General features: G+C 42.6%; 1 protein-coding gene across 3 annotated transcripts in view; it reads right to left on the bottom strand.

The window, feature by feature from the left end:
• Zfat (zinc finger and AT-hook domain containing) overlaps positions 1 to 20686 on the bottom strand; it is a 180356-nt gene that overhangs the window by 23856 nt on the left and 135814 nt on the right. For 2 of the 3 annotated variants that reach the window (XM_028773252.1, XM_028773254.1), the window contains exons 12-13: positions 13621 to 13759; positions 4400 to 4518 (exon numbers count right to left, since the gene is read on the bottom strand). In XM_028773252.1, the coding sequence (XP_028629085.1) occupies positions 4400 to 4518; positions 13621 to 13759 (258 nt within the window). The remainder of the gene's footprint in view (positions 1 to 4399; positions 4519 to 13620; positions 13760 to 20686) is intronic. The other variant, XM_028773253.1, reaches the window with a different exon arrangement.

Here is a 20686-nt window from a genome sequence, read left to right as displayed (position 1 = left end):
GAGTTTCAGAGTAGCATGTAACTGTCCTTTCATAGTCAAGTGGCCAAATTCAGTTCTGTTATACTTGTTTGACATAAAGGAAACACCCAATAAATATCAAATGAATGCAGAAACTATTAAAAAGATCATTTCTCTTTAGAATAGAATTAAGCAATGTACTGGCTGGTTTTGTGTGTCAACTTGACACAAACTAGAGTCATCAGGGAGAAAGGTGCCTCAGTTGATGAAATGCCTCCATGAGAACCAGCTGTAAGGCATTTTCTCAGTTAGTGATGAATGGGAGAGGGCCCAGTCCACTATGAGTGGTGCCATCCCTTGGTGATGATTCTGGGTTCTATAAAAAAGTAGGCTGAGCAAGTCACGTGAAGCAAGTCAGTAAGCAGCACCCCTCAATAACTTCTGCATCAGCTCCTGACTCCAAGATCCTGCCATGTTTGAGCTCCTGTCCTGACTTCCTTCAATAATAGACAGCAATATGAATGTGTAAGCTGAATAAACCTTTTCCTCCCCAACTTGCTTTTTGATCATGGTGCTTTGTTGCAGCAACAGAAATCCTAACTAAGACAAGGTGGTACCAAGATTGTATGATGTTGCTGTGACAGATCAGACCATGGTTTTGGAAGAACCGTGGAAGAATTTTGAAACTTTGGGCTAGAAGACCCATCGAGTGTTAAGAGGTCAATGGGATGTTCTGTGGAAGCTTGGAAGATAAAAATATTGAGAACAGTGCAGAAGATGGAGGCCTGGCTAGTGAAGTTTCAGAGGGGAAGTTCAAAGACTCTATCAGGGCTACTTGCTATTTTAAGATTCTGTCACTCTGGTTAGCTGGGGTTGAAGAATCTGCTTTGGTTAACAAGATACCAGAACTTCTAAAACAAAACTTTGCTGGGATACTCAATGATGGTCAGCTGTAATTAAGAAAAGGCAAGCATCGTTGAGGTGAAATCTTCTGGAAAATGTTTCCCAAGAGTCAGCACACAGAAGCTGTACTCCAGAGGCAAGTAAGTGCTTGTACCTTGAGCTGGCAACCAAGCTTGATAGTGTAAGAGCCATCCACATGGTACTGGTTTTGAAGGCACGATATGGAGAGCAGCTGAGGCTTGGCACTGTGAGAGGCCAGGAGGGGCCAACAGTGAAGGTTCAGCATCAATAGCAGTTGAAGGCCCAGGAATGAAGGGGTCATAAAGTGAAGTAGAGGCTTGGCCGAATGAAGATTGCCTATTGAGGCTATTGGTGAGAGTGCTGCCAAGATGCAGCAGAAGACGCCAGTAGTTTGAGAGATGCCAGTACCATGGGATGACCACTAAGAACATCGGGTGCAGCGAGATGGAGCCTAGAAGACAAGCTGTGTGTGTGTTGCAGAGGGTAGAGCTCGAGAAGTGATCCAAGCCCTTTGGAGGAGTCCAGAAGATCATGAGTGGATCCCAAACATTGGCTGGTTGGAATTTGCTTTTGCTTTGATTTGATTGTGACTATGCTGATTTTTTTCCTCTTGAAATAATAAAGTATTTTGCTGGAACCCACAGTTGAGAGTCAACGACTTCGTATTTTAAAAGAGATTGGCTATTTTAAAGGAATTGAAATTTTAATGTATCAAATTGTATAAAGACCGTAGGACTTTTAGTTATTTATGTTTTTAATGTGTGATCTTGGTGCCATCCCTGGGATGGTGGTCCTGGGTTCTATAAGAAAGCAGGCTGAGGAAGCCACGTGAAGAAAGCCAGGAAGCAGCACCCCTCCATGGCTTCTGCATTAGCTTCTTTAGGTTCCTGCCAGGTTTGAGTTCCTGTCCTGACTTCCTTTGGTGATGAACAGAAATGTGGAAGTGTAAGCTGAATAAACCCTTGCCTCCACAGCTTGCTTTTTATCCATGGTGTTTTGTTGTAGCTATAGAAACCCTTACTAAGACAAGTAGTGCACTACCCAACTATGGACCCAAGTGCCTCAGCTTATGATAGTGCTGCTCTCCTTCTGGGGAACCCAGGTAATGATAACATTCAGTAAGAGCAGTGCTCTCTATAAGGCATTCCTAGGACATAAGTGACGATCCAAACTGCCAGGCAGCCAGTGTGTCATTCCACCGTGGGTCGCCCTGTGTCCAGCTTCCTCCATGTTTAGCTGCCTCACTTTGAGAGGCAAGTGCTTATTTTTGTGTGTACTGTTTAGTGAGGGTCAAAGCCCTACTAATAGTTCTAGACTTTGGTGAAGATACTGACCTAGAGAGTTTTCCAACATGAATTAGTATTCCAATGTCTGTTTCTTTAACAGACAACAAATTCTGCAGCATGAATTTGAGAGTTCTGGAAAATAATCATGGTACCATCTATGGTAATGTGACACTGAACCTGCCATCAGCACCGACCGCACAAAGGACTTGTCTGTCACACACAAACTCCAACATGTTACAGGATTCTCCCTGTCAGCTTTCCAATCTACCAGCCTACTGTACACTTGACAACACTAAGGGTTAACTGAGTCAACAATGGCTCAAGATCAAACAGCTAATAGATAATACAGACAAGTTTAAAGCCTGTAGCCCATAACCCTGACCCTAACCTGTTAGTCTTAATTTATAAAAAGCTTCAAATACATTTAGAAGGAAAGAGAGAGGCATGACAAAGTTCCACATATCGGTCACTCATCACTTGATGGAAACAATTACGAACTCACAATCAGTTGTCTCACCTATGGCCCCACATCCTCCATGCCTTGCTCTTGGATGTGTGAGGGAGTGGCTGTGCACATGTCATGTGCACATTTTGAGGTCAGAGGACAACTCTCTGTGGAGTTGGTTCTTTAACTCCATTTTACATGGGTTCCAGGGATCAAACTCAGGCCATCAGGCAGGTACAGGAAATGAATTACACATTGTGCTATCTTGCTGTGGCTCCAACCCTGATAACTTTGAAGCAAATCAGAATCACTGTTTCCTCCAAAAGGATTTCGAATGAGGTGAGATGTGGAATTTTCCACTTGTGGGGCCACACTGATATTCAAAAGCTTTTGGAGTGTACAGCATTGTGGTTTCTGAATTTTTTTGTTTTAATTAATTAGGGATTTTCAACATGTAGATGATGGTAAATAATAATAACAGTAAACCACATGAGTTCCAAGTTCTTTGATTCCAAGATGGCTCTAAGGTTCCATGTAGCTTTGCCCTCTGCTTATTGTAACATCTTGGAATGGTAAAACACAGTTCCATTTCTATACAGAACATTCTCATGAGAACATTGCTCAATTATAAAATACACAAGAACTAGTTTCAGAGATTAAGCACAGTACTGTAGCAGGCACTCTGGGCAGACGGCAGCACTCATCAGCTCTTTGACTTTGGCCCTAGAGTATCCAGAAACACTGTTTCCATAGTTACTTGCTTCTGACTTTAGTGAAAACCCTCTAGTGCTTCCAAATGAAACAAGACATTGGCTTACGGCTAAGACACATACTTTTGTCCCCTTGAGGAGTACCCACTACGTTCTACTGAAAGTGTGTAATAGGTGAACAATGCTGTCTGACAAAAGCCTTTTGATATCTATGAAGATTATTCCATTTCTCCTCCCAATAGATGGTGAGCTATTATTAACATATAAAGTTTGTCAATGGGGCATGCTTTCCTTATATTCCAAAGTTAAGCACAGTCGTGGTGTTTCATTATTTTTATGTGCTATGAATTGTTTCAGAGACTGTACTCCTGATTGGTTATAACGAAGTACTCTCTACATCCACTATTAGCTGGAGGTGTCTGTGATTGTCAGAGAGTGAAGCCCCTGGCAATGTCTGGAAACAACTGTAATTGTCTCAGTGAGGTCCAGGGAGGCAGGGTGATGCTAGAGACACTTGGGAGGAAAAGGCTAGAAATAGGAAAGGTCCAAAAAAGTCCCCCCACAACAAAGAATCCTGCAGATGGAAACATCAGTAGTACCGAGTCTCAGAAGCCCTGCCTAGAATGACAGCAATCTGTCCACTGGAGTGGCATCTGGGACTTAAAGAGATTTGGTGGCTGCTGGTATTCATAATGGTAAGAGACTCAAATTCCTGGGAATCTGAAGGAAGGACCTGGAACCAGAGAATAGGGCCCCTTCTAGTTCTCTCTGTGAGGACGGCCAACAGACCACTTGCTTTTTACTCTTCTGGGTGTAACATCTAAAACGAGGTTTGTAGGCTGGAGAAGGCAAGATAACATTCACAGACAAGTCTAAATTCAACCCAGAATAAATTCACATCCGTATATTAGATCTCACTCAGAGGGATGGGAGCCAGGATCTGAAATGGCTGCAGAAGGATTTCCAGGGAACACATCCAGTGATCTTGAGACCTGACTGTGCCCAGCAACCTGAGCTCACCTGACTTGTCACCTGTGTTTCAACATGTCGAGATCATACCACACTTAAAGTGTTACCTCCCATTTGGGGTCTCCATCAATCTCCACTACCTTCAAGCCATGTTTGTTCTTCAAGTGTCTGTTGAACTCCCATTTGGTTCCATACACGAAGCTGCAAACAGGACACTTCAGACCACCTGCAAGCACAAACAGGCAAAAAGCAGTGTTTATAGCAAATAAGTGTGCTGCTATGTCTCCCGTCCAATGTGTGAGATCTATAAAGTACAGTACTTTCTCTCCAGCACCGACATCATCACTCAAGCTTACTGTAGTATTGGAATACAACCACAGCCACACATCAGCTTTTAGAGTAGAGATTTTAGAACTTAATACACTTTTCTTTTTTTTTACTGAATAGGACTTTGCAGAGAGCCTAATACCTGCTTGATATTTTAAATGCAATGAGAAATGAGCAATATAATCCCCTTGACCAACTGGATTGCAGCTAAAATCAATCTTTCATGCTGTTATCTGTAAATAACATTTTTTAAAGTCACTAAAGAGCAGTGGCTGATTTGTCCATCTCTTTTGCTCCCAAATGCTTAAAATCAGATGCTCAATTCTTAAACCCCTTCCAAGAGAAGCTAAGTCACAAGGATAAATTCTCCTGTGAGATTCCCAGTAAAGAATAAATTACAAAGCTGGTCACATCCTGAAGTGTCACTGTTTATTGAACCAATTAAATTTTGCACATGTTCCAGGAGGAGTTTAGAAGCTTTAATTGGAAGAAAGTAAAACTCAAGGTAAAAAAAAACAAAAACAAACAAACAAACAAAAAAAAACAAACAAACCCTAAGGTCACAGAAGAGACTGTCTTTCTAAAATTCTATCAGAAGCAGTACCAAACACTAATCTTGTAGCAAGAGATACAAGCTCTAGCCAGAGCAAGCCAATTGCAGTCCAGGTGTTAGGTGACCAGCTCTCTAGGCTAGAGTTAGGCCTCCACCTGGCACTGGAACCAGACAGTGGATTCCCTCACCATTGTTCCTCTGCCTGACTTTCTGCAGCCTGCTGACTATGCAGTTCCAGCAGTTCATGTCCCAAAGGTGAGATTTCGAGCCTCCCCATCTCATGTCCAGTGTTTTCCCTATGGATAGCCTTTCCTCCACAATCTCATCCTTGTACAGTATCATGAGAACAATAAAACTTAACCTAAGCTTCATAAGGAGTGTCTGCTCCTCCCGTCCTCTGTAACTAGCTCCCTGTGTTGTTTGTCTTGGAAATTCAGTGTTAAATCAATACTATCTTGCTTGCTCTTTTAATCCAGCCTCCTGCCATGGCAAGCTTCCCTTGTACCCAATGTCATGGCTGCCACAGCATGTCCAGGTCAGTCAGTAAGCCAATGGACACTGTATGTTATACTCCTAGAACAATAGCAGCAACAGTGTGATAGCTATTTTTGGCTGTCAACTTGATTATATTAGGAATGAATTAGAATCCAGACATGAAGGGCACACCTATGATACAGATCGTGAGGATTAAAGACATAGACTTTTGATCCAGATCTCGACATGGGATGATGCATGCTTTTTGATCTGGACCTTGAGGCATAGCTGCCATGAAAAGTTTAGGCCTAGGCAAGATATATGCCTTTAATCCTAAGAGACAGAGGCAAGCAGATCTCTGAGTTCAAGACCAGCCTGGGACACAGCAAGTTCTAAATAAAGAAAAGCTTAGGTCCAGGCATGGTGGTATACACCTTTAATCAGGGCCATACCTTCTGCAGGAGGCCTACATAAAGACAATGGAAGAAGGAAAGTTTCGTTCTTCTTTGCCTGTTTGCACTTACTCGCCAGCACATCTGTTGGCACCTACTACTTCAGGATTCTAGCTTATGCAAAGGACCAGCTGAAACAAGCTACCTCGTTGGACTTAGAAATTACTAGTTTCTTGGACTTCCCATTCACAGCTGGCCATTGTTGAGTTAGTCAAATTGAAGACTCTTAAGTCATTTGAATAAATTCCCTTAATATATGGAGACATTCCCTAAGTTCTGAGACTCTTGAGAACCCTGACTAATACAGAAGTAACAGTAATACATATCTACTTGCTGAACAATAAGCTATGATCACTTTCTAACAATAATTACTTCATTTTAAACAGAGGTTTGGGACTATGCAGTAGTATTTGCCTTAAGTCAAGGCTGTAACCAACTTAAGAGTTCACAAAGTAAACAACATCAAATTCTTCCTGGACAGTGAAGAGTGACACCTCACTCTCCTCTCAACATGTCTCTGACTAAGACACCAGCACTAGCTCTTTCCCTTTATTCTCGATCACGAAGCCTCACAAACAATCCTTTCTACATTCATGACATGCACATCAAGTGATGTCCAAGGTGACCCATTTCTCCCATGCCTATGTGAGCTGAGCTGAGAGAATCACAGAGATGGTTAGATTTAGGCAGCCAAGGGTTGAGCTGATGAGCCTGTCTCAGGCTGTCATATCCAGTTATTTATTACTCATTTTGAGGAATTCTGTCTTGATAGTGAGTTTGTCTGGATAAATTTATTAAGGGCCTGGTAATCTCAGGGGCATGCATCATTCAATTTTATCCTCTTTCATGTGCTGCTACAGCATAGGCCCTCTCCTGAACCAATTCTATGTCTGTCGAATATGCAAAGCATTGTCTACAATTGGAGTTTCTTGTCTACTGCAGAACTGGAGACTGACAGCACTTCCCTTTCTACCTCAGCTCATTACTCTTCAGTCTTCTCATCCTGGGCATGTTTAAGAGCATGGAGAAAAACAAGACAGAGTAGAGAGACAAAGCCAGATGACAGTAGCCATCATCAGAAAGTCCAGAATGAACATCAGATTCTCAAGTCACAAAACATGCTACAGAAAAGGCAACTTAAGTGAATGCTTATGTTCAGAATCTGAAAAATATTGTATTATTCTTATAGACAAGGTGAAATGGTTCTTAGCCAAGAGCATAAGTCTACTTCTTTTTAACTTTCCATGGTGGTTTGATTGAGAAATGACCTCATAGACTTGTGTATTTGAATACTTTGTCCCCAGTTCATGGTATTCTTGGGGAGGTTCCAGAACTTTTAGAATATGCAGCCTTACTAGAGGAAGTACATCACTGAGGGGGTGGGCTTTGCAAATGTAAAGCCTCAGTCCACGTCGACTTCTCTCTTTCCTGCCTGTATTTGAGGATGTGATTTCTCAGTTTCCTGCTCCAGCTACCTGATTCTATGCCTCTCCTACCATTATGGACTCTCCCTCTAAAACATAAGCCAAAATAAACTCTTTCTTCTATAAGCTGCTCTTGGTTGTTGTGTTTTATCACAGCAACAAGAAGGTAACTTATACACACTCTCTGATATCATGTACTGGTCATCTCTCCTGCTGTTTCCCCATGACCATCTCTAAAGACCATCTTTGAAGACTGGGAGAGACCATAACTATCCCAGTGAGGCTGTTCACCTTCCCTCATGGTGAGACCAACCCTGATTTTCCTTGAAAGAGTTAAACACAGCAGCAACCAACAGCAAACTTCCTGAAGTCAAATGGAGGCTTTTCAATGAAACTGGAATACTATTTTAAGGAAACTAATTCAGGGAGACAAACATCCTCATATTATGTTTAAATTAAGCTTAATATGATAATGCCCAATATTAATTAAAACTTCAACCTTTGCCATAGCAACTTTAATTAAAGAACAACAAACAGAAATATGTAATCTCACCTGAATGTATAACTATGCCAGTTAATTGACATCAAAGCAGAGAGAAATAATTTCTACTTCAATTAATTAATTTCTTAGCATGCACAGTAAAGGTCAACAGGAGACTTAGTGAGCTACTCACAGCCCTGGCATTAAGTGCTCAGCAAAGTTGCAAATGGTCAAATCACAATTTCCTCACCTGAACTGATTAACCAAAAAAAAAAAAAAAAGGTAGGATATTCAGGTATAACTTTAAAAGCTCCCCATGGCAACCTTGCTCTTTAAAGAATCTAATCTACTGGATTTTCAGGTATTAAAAGATTTGTCTTTCTTTGTGGTCCCTAATATTATGGAAGATTCCATTCCACGTTCAATAATATCAGTTCAGGAATGGCACAGAACATGAGACAGGCAGGCAGTGAGCCTGATACACTTTCTTATACTCTTAAGTCTGAGTTTTCTCTTCTACTAAGGTAAATATATGAATTCTCATATCCTCGTGGAATCTACAGCATGGTAGATAGAATAGAGCCCCCAAATGAATGGATATACTACTGCTTGGAACGTGTCAGCACATTTCCTTGCATGGGAAAGGTACTTTGCACATGTGATTCGGGTAAGAACTCTGTGGAGAACATCATTCTGGATCATGGAGCATATCTAATATAATCAAAAGGATCCTTACATGGACAAATGGGAGAGGGTCATCTTAATGAGATGTGGGAAAGACTCCACTGACCATTCTTGACTTCAAAGGTAGAAGAAGGGTCCACAAGCCACGGCATGGGGTAGCCTCTAGAATCTAGACAAAGTCAGAAGACAGACATTCTCCTAGTATCTGTAGACTTGTTAATATCTCTGCTTTGGCTTAGTGAGCCTCAATGTACATATCTGACCACCGTAAGATAATAACTCTGTGTAGTTTAAAGTCATTTTCTATATGGCTTTGGGAAACAAACAGGCACTCAGGGACCAGAGCAGAAACGGCTTCATTAAAGAACTTGGATAGTGAATATTTTAAGTTTACAAGGTGAGGAAGTAAAATGTTGGTTAGGACTTCTTGCAGACATTCTCATTTCCTGCTGAATGACAAAGTGTTATCCTTAGTGACTTTAAGTGCTGTGAGTTCACACCAGGCCACAGAACTCAAGTTCATGTAAATCCTATGTCAGACTCTAGCCTCTCTTCCCATAGGATCCTTGAGAAAAGCAGCATAGGGAAACCGTGGCAGAGGAAATCAGGCACAATTTATCATTATCTGAGCTAATATCCTGAACTTCAGTGAGGAGTTCCTAGTAAACAGGGATCAAGTAAGGTCTTCTCCGCTTCACTCTGGGATCTGAGACCATTGAGAAGGACTGAGCAAAAGAGACGGACAGGTCCCATAGTTAACCTTGGGACAAATTAGTGACTAGCCTTAGGAATACGGATAAAAGGAAAAGAGGAGCACCTCATCTGAGAGCTTGCAGGTACAACCTAATCACTGTCCCAGTGAGACTCACCCTGTCCTCATCCTCATCCCCCTCTTCTGCTTCACTAAATACTGAAGCAGGAGACTGGGTTAGCCTGGTCCCTTCCTTACTGCTCTCTCTCAGCTTCTCATTTTAAAACAGCTGAATGAGCACACCAACCTCGCAGGACTATTGCGTAGGAAAAGTTAACCTGGATAACAGTAGTGATCAATAAAAGGTACAACATCACACCTCTAGAAGCACCTACCAATAACTCACCGAGGCTGGGGGTTAGACATTTTAAACATGTCCAAAAATTAAACTGATGACTTTTGCACTACTTACAAGTTCCAGGATTTTCTGCGATGCTAAGCTATTTCCTGAGATTAACATGAATAATATGATATGCATTTGCAAGCAAGATTCCCATGGACACAAATTTACATTCTTCTAATTCAATGATTTAAACCAATGAAGTCAGCAGAAGGCAAAACTGAAGCCATCCCAACCCCCTCCTGGCATTACTTCTCTGGTCTTCATTATCTATTGTCACTTCAGTAACATGGGCTCCAAAGAGGGCTCAGCTAAAGTAAGAAACAGCTGATGGCCCTCCCAGAATCTTGTTCTCAGGTGTAAGGGAAGTATTTGTTAGCCACACCATCAGAACATGGGCTGATGAAAGGAGCTACTTAGTCCCATTGCTACTGAACAAAGAGATAAACAGGTTCCAATTCAGGTAGTAATACCAACGAGTGGCAACATAAAATCACCTCATTTAATATTGAGACACAGAGGCTGGCAATGGGCAGGCCACACAAGAGGCTCAAGAGACATGTGCTTAAGGAAATGTATAGATCACTAGTAATAGCTTAGGGCATTCATCAAGCATTTATTCCATTGTCAGGAAATAGCCAGGAGTATTAGAGAATAAAATGTAATTTTTGCAACTACTTGGGCAGGTATTGGTCTTGTTTATGATAATTCTAAATGCAAGTTCAAGTACAGGGACCATAAGTACTTGGGCCAAAGAACACTCTGTGCAGAGACCCCCAGTTCCAGTCTGTGTGGTTCCTAACCCTGTGTGCATTCTGAAGAATCTAGAGAAACTGCACAGAGTGCTTTGTGGCATTGGAAAACTGACCTTTGCTAAGACTCATCTTCATAATATCACATAGTACTCAGAAGGGAGCTATGACTTCATGAAGCTTAGCATCCAAAGCGCATTACCCACCTCAGTGGCTCTTATGGCTGACCTAGCCCTTGAGTAAACTTTAATCAGGCTTGGGTGAAGGGGCAGGAGTGGAAGGCCTGCTGAAGCAATCCAAGTACGTCATCCTCAAACAGCACAAACCAAATGTTTTTACAGGAGAATGTTTCAAATCTATGTTGATGATAAATTGAGGACTAAGAGAAATCTGCTTTCAAAATATGAGATGCGGATACACTACAAGCCAGGAATAAACTGCTTCATGTGTAGGGCTCAGAAGCCTAATGTCCAAAGAGTACCAGAATATTGAAGACACATTTAGGTGTCTGCTTCCTCAACGAGTACCTGGAATGGTACAGGGTGGGGAGGTTGGGGGTGGGGGTGGAGGTGGGGGTGGGAGTGGCACCTGAAAGAAAATGATAAAGCCCTGATCTTCAAAGCTTAACCACGAAACCCATGTTCTGTCAGGAAATGTCAGTTGATTGGAAGATACCAATTGATTAGAGAGCCTTAGAAAATTAACAGAAAACTAGAGGCAGAAAACAGTTCAAGTTCAGCATGTTTTTTGCAAGGCAGTGTTGAATGTCTTAAAGCGGTGATGGCATCATCAATCAGATCCAGAGACCTGCCCCAGCAGCCACACTGAATGTCTGTTTGCTGCCAATCAACCCAAGAGTGTGAAGGATGTGAAAACCAAGCCCCAGCCTCCTATGGTGACTCTAAAGCAATCTGTTCTCCCCAGTGATTCCTGGACACGACTGTCATTAAAAAGTAATGTAATGGGGGTGAGTGGTGCATCTCATGGTAAGACAACGGCCTAGCATGTGCAAGGCCTTGAGTTCCATCCCCAGCACACAAGAGGAACCACAGCAATGGCTCCAGAAGTATTAGATACTTTCAGAAGAGTAAAGTAAATCTAGGAATGAATCCGTCTTACGTGGCAGATGCCCCTGTACTGCATCTTTTCCATCCTCGTGGCTGATTCTGCTCTGCAGTCAAGGGACCTAGCAAGGACAGACTAAGGGACCTACCCAAGACAGCACAGTTCAAGAAAAAAAAAACAAACCCACAGATTTGAGCCAAGATCCTTCCTCTTTGCAGCACCTTCTTGCTCCTAGCTCCATAAAAATCCTGCTGAAGAAAACAAAAAGGCCCACAATACCTTTCTGATGGAAGGCTCTGAAATGATCCTGAGAGTCTTAACTGCTCATCTATTCCTGTTCTGCTCTGTCACTGGGTGCTGCTGGATATAGACAATACAATCCATTTGTGTTACATGGAGATGCATCTCTAGGCAACTCAGCAAGTGATGCTTTGCAATGAATCAGAAAAATAAGCATCCCTGGCTGTAACACAGCTCACACTCCCTCCAACTGGTAACCAGACAGGTTTCTAAAACCTCTCTCAGTTCCACATAATAAGGAATAATGACTAAAGCTACACACTGCAGTCAATCTTAGCTGAATTACTGCAATCGAAACATAAACATGGCTATACTTCCTATACATATACATGCTAAAATATATGCTTTCCATATACATGCTAAAAGCATGTATGTTATGCCCTCTTCAATCGTAATGTGTGGTTATTAATTTTAAATAAGAGCCATAAAGAGAAAGCAAATAGTGGTGCCACACTCTTAATCCCAGCACTCAGGAGGCAGAGACAGGTGGATCTCTGTGATTGGGTGGATCTCTATGATTGTGAGGCTACAGCTTGAGTTATAGGACAGCTGGGGCTATTACACAGAGAAACCCTGTCTTAACAAAACAACAACAACAGAGAGAGAGAGAGAGAGAGAGAGAGAGAGAGAGAGAGAGAGAGAGAGAGAGAGGAGACACTCTGAAACTTTTCATGACTAACAAGGTAATTCTCAAATAAATATTTTTCAGTTTTCAGGATGGGCTAAGGTACTGGTGTGCTCAAAATGTATTTTTCTATAACCCCAAGCTCAACTACTAACTATATCTATAGTAACATTAGCTACAATTTTATTTTAAAATTTAATTACAGTATAATCATTCCCCCTTTTTTTTTTTGCCTCCTTCTTATTGGCCCATATCTAGGAGTATAGGGTCCTCTTTTTTAAGATCAAAGAATCAGGGGCAGAAAGACTGTAAGAGTCAAAAGCCCATGAAGTATTCTGTATGGTCACACCTCTACCTATGACAGAGAAGCTACACCCAGGAATACTCAACAACATGGCTGCCTACACAAGACTTGAACAAGTCCAACACCAGCTGACATCCCAAGATAGAGAGGAGAAATTTCACAGGGCCCCACCCATGGATGAGGAGCTAAAAACAACCACTAAGAGAGGGAGAATTAGTTTTCCATGGAAATGACCCCCCTAATTGGTTATCTAATATCATGTACTCAGCCCTATAAATATATACATATTCATGCTTGCATGACACAGAATGACTCGGCAGGTTGTACTTATGCTTATTCTTTTATATGTATATATAGGAATAATAATAATAGTTAAAAAGAGAAAAAATACTTAGAAAATCCATACTTTTTGATAACAGAACTTTAAAGCCCCTACATGCAATTCTGTATTACCAAAAGCCTTTGGTGGTCATAATTAAGAAGATAAAGAGTGACCAAAGGTCAACACAATGTTCCTGTTAATGACATTGAATGAAGAAAAAAGCCCAAAATTTATAAAACTCTGCAAACTCGTGGAAACAAAGAATAGATGAGAGTGTTGGCAGTTGTATCAGAAACTGTAGATAAATTCTGACCACCATTCCTTTAGCTCACCATACAACAGCTGCAATATTGCCTCATGCTTCCTGGGGAATGATGGGAAGACGGACTAACACATGCCAAGTCCACAGTTAGAACTGAGCTTCAAGGCTAGCAGACATTGGTGCTTCTCAGAAGGCCTGGGCTCCTCACTCACCTTGCTGGATGAGGGCTTCAGCTGCAAGCTCTCCGCTGCCCACGTTGGCATACTCCTCGTTGGGGTGCTTCCTGTTGTAGTGTCGTTTCAGAGATCCAGAGATGTTACATGAGTAATGACAGTGAGCACAGCGGAAAGGCTGGGGGGACAAGGAACAGCAAAGGTGAGTCTCTGCAAACAAGCATGCCACTTTCCCAGCATGCCTCCTGGAGAGTATCTGCCACCAAAATGCCTGCAGTGAGCAAGTCCAGTAGACCTTGCCACTGAGGAACTGCTCGTCCTAGTTAAAGCTCCTGTTGCTGTGATAAAACACCATGACCAAAAGCAACTCAGGGAGAAAAGAACTTATGGCTTGTTCAGTCTGCTTTTTAAAAACAATTCAAGATCACCCACCCAGGGGTGACATCACCCTCTGTGAGATGAGTCCACCCATATCAGTTATTCATCAGTCAATGCTTGACAATGATTGTCCACTGGCCAGAGCTTGGAGGGACACTTTCTCAAATGAGAGTCCCTCTTCCCAAATGGCTCTAGCTTATGTCGAGTTGACATAAAAACTAACCAACATATCCTGCCTTTGTGCTGCATCAAGTGGCCAAGGCAAGGTAGGACTCTGGGTCTCAGTTAAACAAGTTTGCTGTCCTTATTTCTTGACTCCACTTTTTCTCTACCACTGTCACTGAAGATGTTAAACAAAAAGCAATACATGACTCAATTACTATTTTAAGTGGGTGTCATTAAAAGCAGTTCCTGTTACAACCAAGTCCTTTACACTCTTGTTCCTTCATCTAAACAACATCCTTGGTGACATCTCCCTGTCGTCATCTGCATGCAGTGCCAGAATGTGGGGACGTGTATCTGGCAAAAGCCGCTTGTATCCTGACCTGGGCTGCAGGAGGCACTTACAGAATGGGCTACAAGTGGATCCACAGCCTTGTCTGGCCGATTGCATATCACATCTGAGGACTCAATGAGAAGTAGGGAAGGGGTGCCCACAGGTCCCTTAGGAAGACACCAGCAGCAGCCTGGAAATAGCCATGTACCTGGATCACTGCCACATCCCAGTCTCTTTCTCATACCAAAGTGCCCTCCTGTGTCATGGTGTAGCTCAGACAGAGTGACAGGAATCCCTGTTTGGCATTATTAGCACCAGCATTCTGGACCAGCAGTAACAGAAGATGCATATGAGCCAGTGAGATGGGCTCAGTACTCTGGATAGTGCAGAGAGGTGCTCAGAGCAAGCATGCTTAACCTCACAGCTAGAACTCACCTGCCGTGGAACCTCAGACAAGGAGCAACCTGTCTTGGAGCCATTTCCTCATCAGGAAACCTGAGGATAATAACTACCTTCTTAGTCTATGCTCTGGATGAAAGGGTGGACCACACACCAGCAGCTAAGATGCTTCCTCTGGTTTCCATTAGCAAGTTTCCAACTCTTTGGCACACACAGAAGCTGACACATCACTGTGTCTAGTAAGATTACCTTGACTCTGTGACTGACAAATTCATCCTTTTTCCATAATTATGCAGAGGCCCAATAACTGAATGTGGAGAGCACCAACCAGCTGGGTGGGGAGTGGGGGGAGGGGAGGATGATCTGAAGCTTTCACAGCCTCTAACAATGGCTTCTTCCTCTCAGGTATACAAATGTGCCCACATCTTCCCACAGAGAAGCAGAGAGGAAGGATGAATCAGTAAACACAAAAGAGACCCTTTGTCTAAGTCTTCTTTCTCCTCTCTGTATACTCATCTACTCCCTTAGAGCAGTTTCTGTGCATGCCTTCTGCTCCTCCCCTTCCTAACAGTTTCTGCGCATGCCTTCTGCTCCTCCCCTTCCTCCTTAGGGCTCTACAGTCTCCTAGAAAAAAATAATCCTCAAAGGTTTGGCCAACACTGCCTTGTCAGACCCCATGTTTCATATCCATGAGATGGTGTCGCCTCCCAGGATAAGAGGACAAGCAGCATTGCTGTTGCCAGCTTCTGCTGATGGCCTCTGAATTAAATGACAAGATCAGCATTTCAGCCCTGATATTCAGGGCTGTAAGGCACTGCCTTGGGGCCTGTTCTGTCTTTCTGCTCTGGTTTCCATGATCATTTTTATACCATTGATGGCTGGCTGTGAACTTTCAGTGTGATTCTTCTTCTCTCTTTCCCCAGGTAGGAATATCTAACTACCTTCTTGTTTTCACCACTGGGACATGCTACAGGCATAACTCAAAGCAATTTCACATTCATATCTCCCTACATAATTTGCTCATCATTCAGACACAAAAAGCTGGCACTCACCACGGCCACTTTTGTGGCTCAACCATTTCTGTTCTGTAGCCCCTAGAATCTGGCCCTGACTCTCTTTGCCTGCCAATACAGTTCAGAGATGGAGGCCAGTCCAACTGTACTGGTTTGGGCACGGGAGACTGCAACCCAGGGTCTCTCACAGTGAGGCAAGCATCCTACCACTGAACAACATCTCAAGCCCAAATCCTCCTAAGAGAAAGCTGTCATATCCCAGGAAGGCTGTCCTCAAATGAAAGACAAATTGGAGCTTCAAAACTTCTCAGAGAATACCCTACATCAAAAGCATCCTGAGCATAGGAAATTTAGGGCTATTCCATGTAAGGCTATATTTCTGCATTTAGCAGAAATGTGGTCTGGACCACAAGAGCCTGAAACAAAGGCAACACTTTAGGGATTTCTCATCTATCAACTGCACAGGGAACAAAAGGTCCAATAATCGACTATTACAAAGTTAAAAGGCTGCCCCATGTTCTAGCACTTTCCTTTCTAAATAAACAGGCATTATGAGTTTATTATTTTTGGAATGCTAACACTTAAACAGACATCAAAAAAAGAACCTGAGAATGCTATACTGCCCACATGGGGCAGTCAGTGGGCAACAGCTGCGAAAGAGAGGAGTCAATCAAAGTAAGACACGGTCCTACACACCAGATCCAGACTGTGAAGCCAAGTCCATCTTTCATGTGGCGAAGCAGAGAAATTTCCACATGAGAATTCCAATGCCCTTTAGTTCCCATGCAGAGTTCTTGAAAGAATTTCTAATAAGAAAAAATGGCAAATAGCTATGTGGGGTGGGGGGTGGGGCAGTGTACAGAGGAGGCCAAATGAGAGAGCAATCTTCAAGCTACAGAGTTTTATCAAAATCTTAATTCCTAACATTGGAAGGTATGGGGGAGGGCTCTGCCACATCATCTCAGACAAGCTGGGGCACCAGGTTGCTGTGATACAGTGGGCTCAGCACTGGGCTGAGCAGATGGCTCCCAGGTGTGCACTTCTGGGGCTAGAAAGATAACGATTGCCTTCTCTGGGCTTGATTCTGCTCCTTAAACCCTTTCCATCACTTCATGAAATCCCTTGCTGGGGTACTCCATCTTAAACTACAGTCACTGAACCACACTTGGACCTTTCTAGCAAATCCAATTCTAGGTTGAGAAAACACGATAGTGCCAATCTGGGAACTCTCCAGGGACCGAGGTACCAAGAAGGCACACAAACCACTGCTAAGGTCCTGCTGAATATGAAGTCTGGCTACATCTCCAATGCTTCAGGTCTTAAGATTTCATATCTGAGGCATCTATTTATTGACCTCCTACTGTGAGTTAGACACTGTTCCCTGACCTGGGGATTCCATGATAAATGAGGCAGGCTTGTGATTCTCTGAATATATATGAGTTTCCAAAGATTAAATGCTACGTAGGCAAACTAAATCATAAAACTTGGTTCCTAAGGCAGATACTCGCAAATAGCAAATGACACTGAACCTCCAAAGAGACGTTATTTATTCTGAGCTTCAGACCAGAATCTAGCCAAGAGTTAGGAGACACAGAAACTTGAGGCATCCACATAGTTCACTTGGAACAAGATCTAGAAGTTCTTACTGTGGTTCAAAAGAAAAGAAATCAGACAAAAGACAGGGAGCAGCCAGTCACAGCTTCTGTTCAGTCACACTGGAGTTACTTAATCAGCTTTCTGAGATCTACCATCATAATTAAGCTGTTTCATCCAACAGTTCCTGAGCTACCATATGTCAAGGAGCTGTGCTTTTTCAAGGACTCATTCCTCTACGTCTCACGATTTGATACGGGTGCAGTTATTGGTCCCGTACTAACAAGGCAACTGAGGCACAAAGTGATGCAGGAAGTGCACAAAGCCTCATGGCCTACTAGTCTGCATGCTTTCAGACCCAGCAGAGCTCATCACACAGAAATGATTTAGCTTTTCAGTAGCCACAATTTCAAGAGCATCGGTCTTCCTCACAGCTCTTCTGGGAGGGATTCAAGCTTGTATATGATATGAGCCAGCCCTGAGTTAACCATCAACTAATAGCCATGGTGGACTGGGAAAGACTAAGGCCACTGTTGATCTATTATGATGCATGCATATGAAAACACACACATATACCAATTATTAATGTTGTGATATGTGGGAACATAACATCAGGCTCTAGGTATCAGGCAGGAGAGTGAGCACCATGTGGCCAGTAAACAATTTCAGTATCTTTTCTTGATGTCTGTGTAAATACTAGCATTCCAGAAATAACATATTCAGCATATTTGCTTATTTAGAGAGGAAAGAGCTAGTACATGATGTGGCTTTTAACATCACAATACTCTGAAGTACTGGAATTGTAGACTTTGCTTGAATTTCAAATTATTGCTCTGCAAACTAAACAGAGGATGGACTGAAAGAAATGAGAGTGGAGCAGGAACCAATCATCCTTTGCTGCAGTGCTGTAGGCCAGAGACACTGAGGGCCAGCCTAGAGTGAGGAACAAATACCCTGCAGGGAAGCCACCAGTTAGAGAGAAGGAAACAGGAAGTCAGATGGACCCAATGGTTGAGATGATGTGCAGGAAGAAAGATGCTTGAGAAAAGGGCTCATCACTGTGTCTAGTTCAGATAACTGAAAAAACGATACCAGTCTTACAAGAGGAAAACTAGGAAGTCTAGATCCCTGGTTCAGAGAAGAGGTAGAGCCATAAATATAAAACACACACACACAAAAATTGTGGTATAGTCACATATCTGGACTTAGAGCCCCTGGCAGATGCTCTATGATTAAATATGCCTGGGGCAAGAGAATTGGTAGCTATGTATTACAGTAGTGGTCCAGAATCATGGACAGGAAAAGGGGCAGCAGAAGGGTGCTCAGAGAGAAGAATTAGAAGCTTCTAGAGCTATGGGGTCCAAGGCTGTTGCTCTCAGGGTGGGAGAGATAGCGTCAAGTACACTGAGAAGCCCAATCAGAAAAGGCCTTAGCAGTGTTCACAGGCCTAACGAGAAAAGGTCACCTCTGGTGAGCTCACTGAGGAGATTCACTAGCAAGGTAAAAAGAAAAGCTGAATTCAGTAAGTTTCTGAAGGGACATGGATCAGGAGTGAGTTCTGGGTCATGGGCCAATGCTCAGAAAATACCATCTATTCATGACCCACAGTGCAGGTTGAAAAAAATGTACAACTGACTTTGTAAGGGAGCGACTGTAAGTTATATAAGTGAGATAAAACACCCTTTCTAATAAATTTCGTATATACGTACACAAATAAGCTATTACTTGCCACGTATTGTGGTAAGAACTAGAGGTGATATTACAGCTGAGCTAGATCCCATAGGTCATCACTAAGCCCACAGAGGAGTAGATCTTTCTCCCATATCTGGGTCTCTTCTCGGTATCTAAGCTATCCTCTCCCACAGAGTCTAGACTAAGATACATGTGATGTGTTGTCACTCTGGTGACCTCAGGGTGTATTCTCTACTACTACAGCAACATGCCCCTTCCACATGCTTGCAGATTCGCACTTGCAAAGCCTGAATATCATCAGCACTACTCATACACTAACATACATGTGTAAGATATGCTAAGAGATACTTTGCACATCCTTGCTCAGACTCACAACAAGCTTGCAAGGATACAAAGGTTTTGTCCCTTCTTCCCTCCCTCCCTCCCTCCCTCCCTCCCTCCCTCCCTCCCTCCTTCCTTCCTTCCTTCCTTCCTTCCTTCCTTCCTTCCTTCTTTCCTTCTTTCTCTCTCGTTCAGACAGTTGAATTTAAAGATAGTTATATGATCTGCCTAATGTCCCACAAGGGGAAACATCTGGAAGAGCAAGTACTGATATAGACATACTTTGAGCTGACTCCAAAGCCTTTGACCAAGTTCAAGTACAGCAATTAATTCAACTAAAGAAATTTAGAGTATATATTGCCAACCAATCTACACAACCAAATCTACCCACAGGCAAGAAAAAAAGAATTGGGCTAGATTAATACAGCAGTTTAAAAGATACTCAGAACGAAAGACATCTGAAGCCAGGAATGGTGGTCTATAGCTTCAATAGCAGCAAATAAGAAGCTGAAGAATTTCAGGCAAACCTGGGCTACATAGCAAGACTGTCTCTAAAACAAAATAATACACACACACAAACACACACACACACACCTGTGTGATGCCTAAGAAAAGCCCCTTAAGCCAAAGTAGACACCAGTCTGTGCTGTACCATCTGATCACAAGTGCCCGGGCAAGCCTCTTGACCTTTTTCTGTGCCTCACTTTTCTCATCTTTCAAATGAACCTAAGATCAGATCCTATAAGGATGGAGTAAGATGCTATAAATATAGCACATGACACATGTAAGTGTTAGTTCATGTTAGCTGTCACAACCATTGTTATTTTCAAAGTCAACAAGCTAGAGAAGAACATGTCAGGAAATAAATGGAAAATTAACAAGAGAAGTAGGAAAATGGTTTTTGCAGCTTTTGCACAGATAGAACAGTGTCACAGCTTTGTTGCATCAGGAAAAACTGAACTGTCAAGAAGATAACCACAGTTTTACCTGTCCTAGCAAGATTTGGAACAGAACATCCATAAAGTCTTACTGGTTTCTTCAACTGACTGCATCCAATCAGAAATGCCAAGCCCAAGGCTGGCGAGTCCCTGCAGAAATAGTGACAGGAACAGAGAAGACAATAGGCACAGTGCAGAAGAGGAAGCAAATTGGCTGCAGACAATTTCTTAATAGGGAGGAAGCTAGGATGAGGATGGAACATCCTGATCACGAA

Source organism: Grammomys surdaster, unplaced genomic scaffold (assembly GCF_004785775.1).
Source record: "Grammomys surdaster isolate TR1022 unplaced genomic scaffold, NIH_TR_1.0 224, whole genome shotgun sequence".
NCBI classification, from domain to species: domain Eukaryota; kingdom Metazoa; phylum Chordata; class Mammalia; order Rodentia; family Muridae; genus Grammomys; species Grammomys surdaster.
The sequence above is the reverse complement of the archived record's forward strand: the minus strand, read 5'-3'. Positions and strand labels throughout refer to the sequence as shown.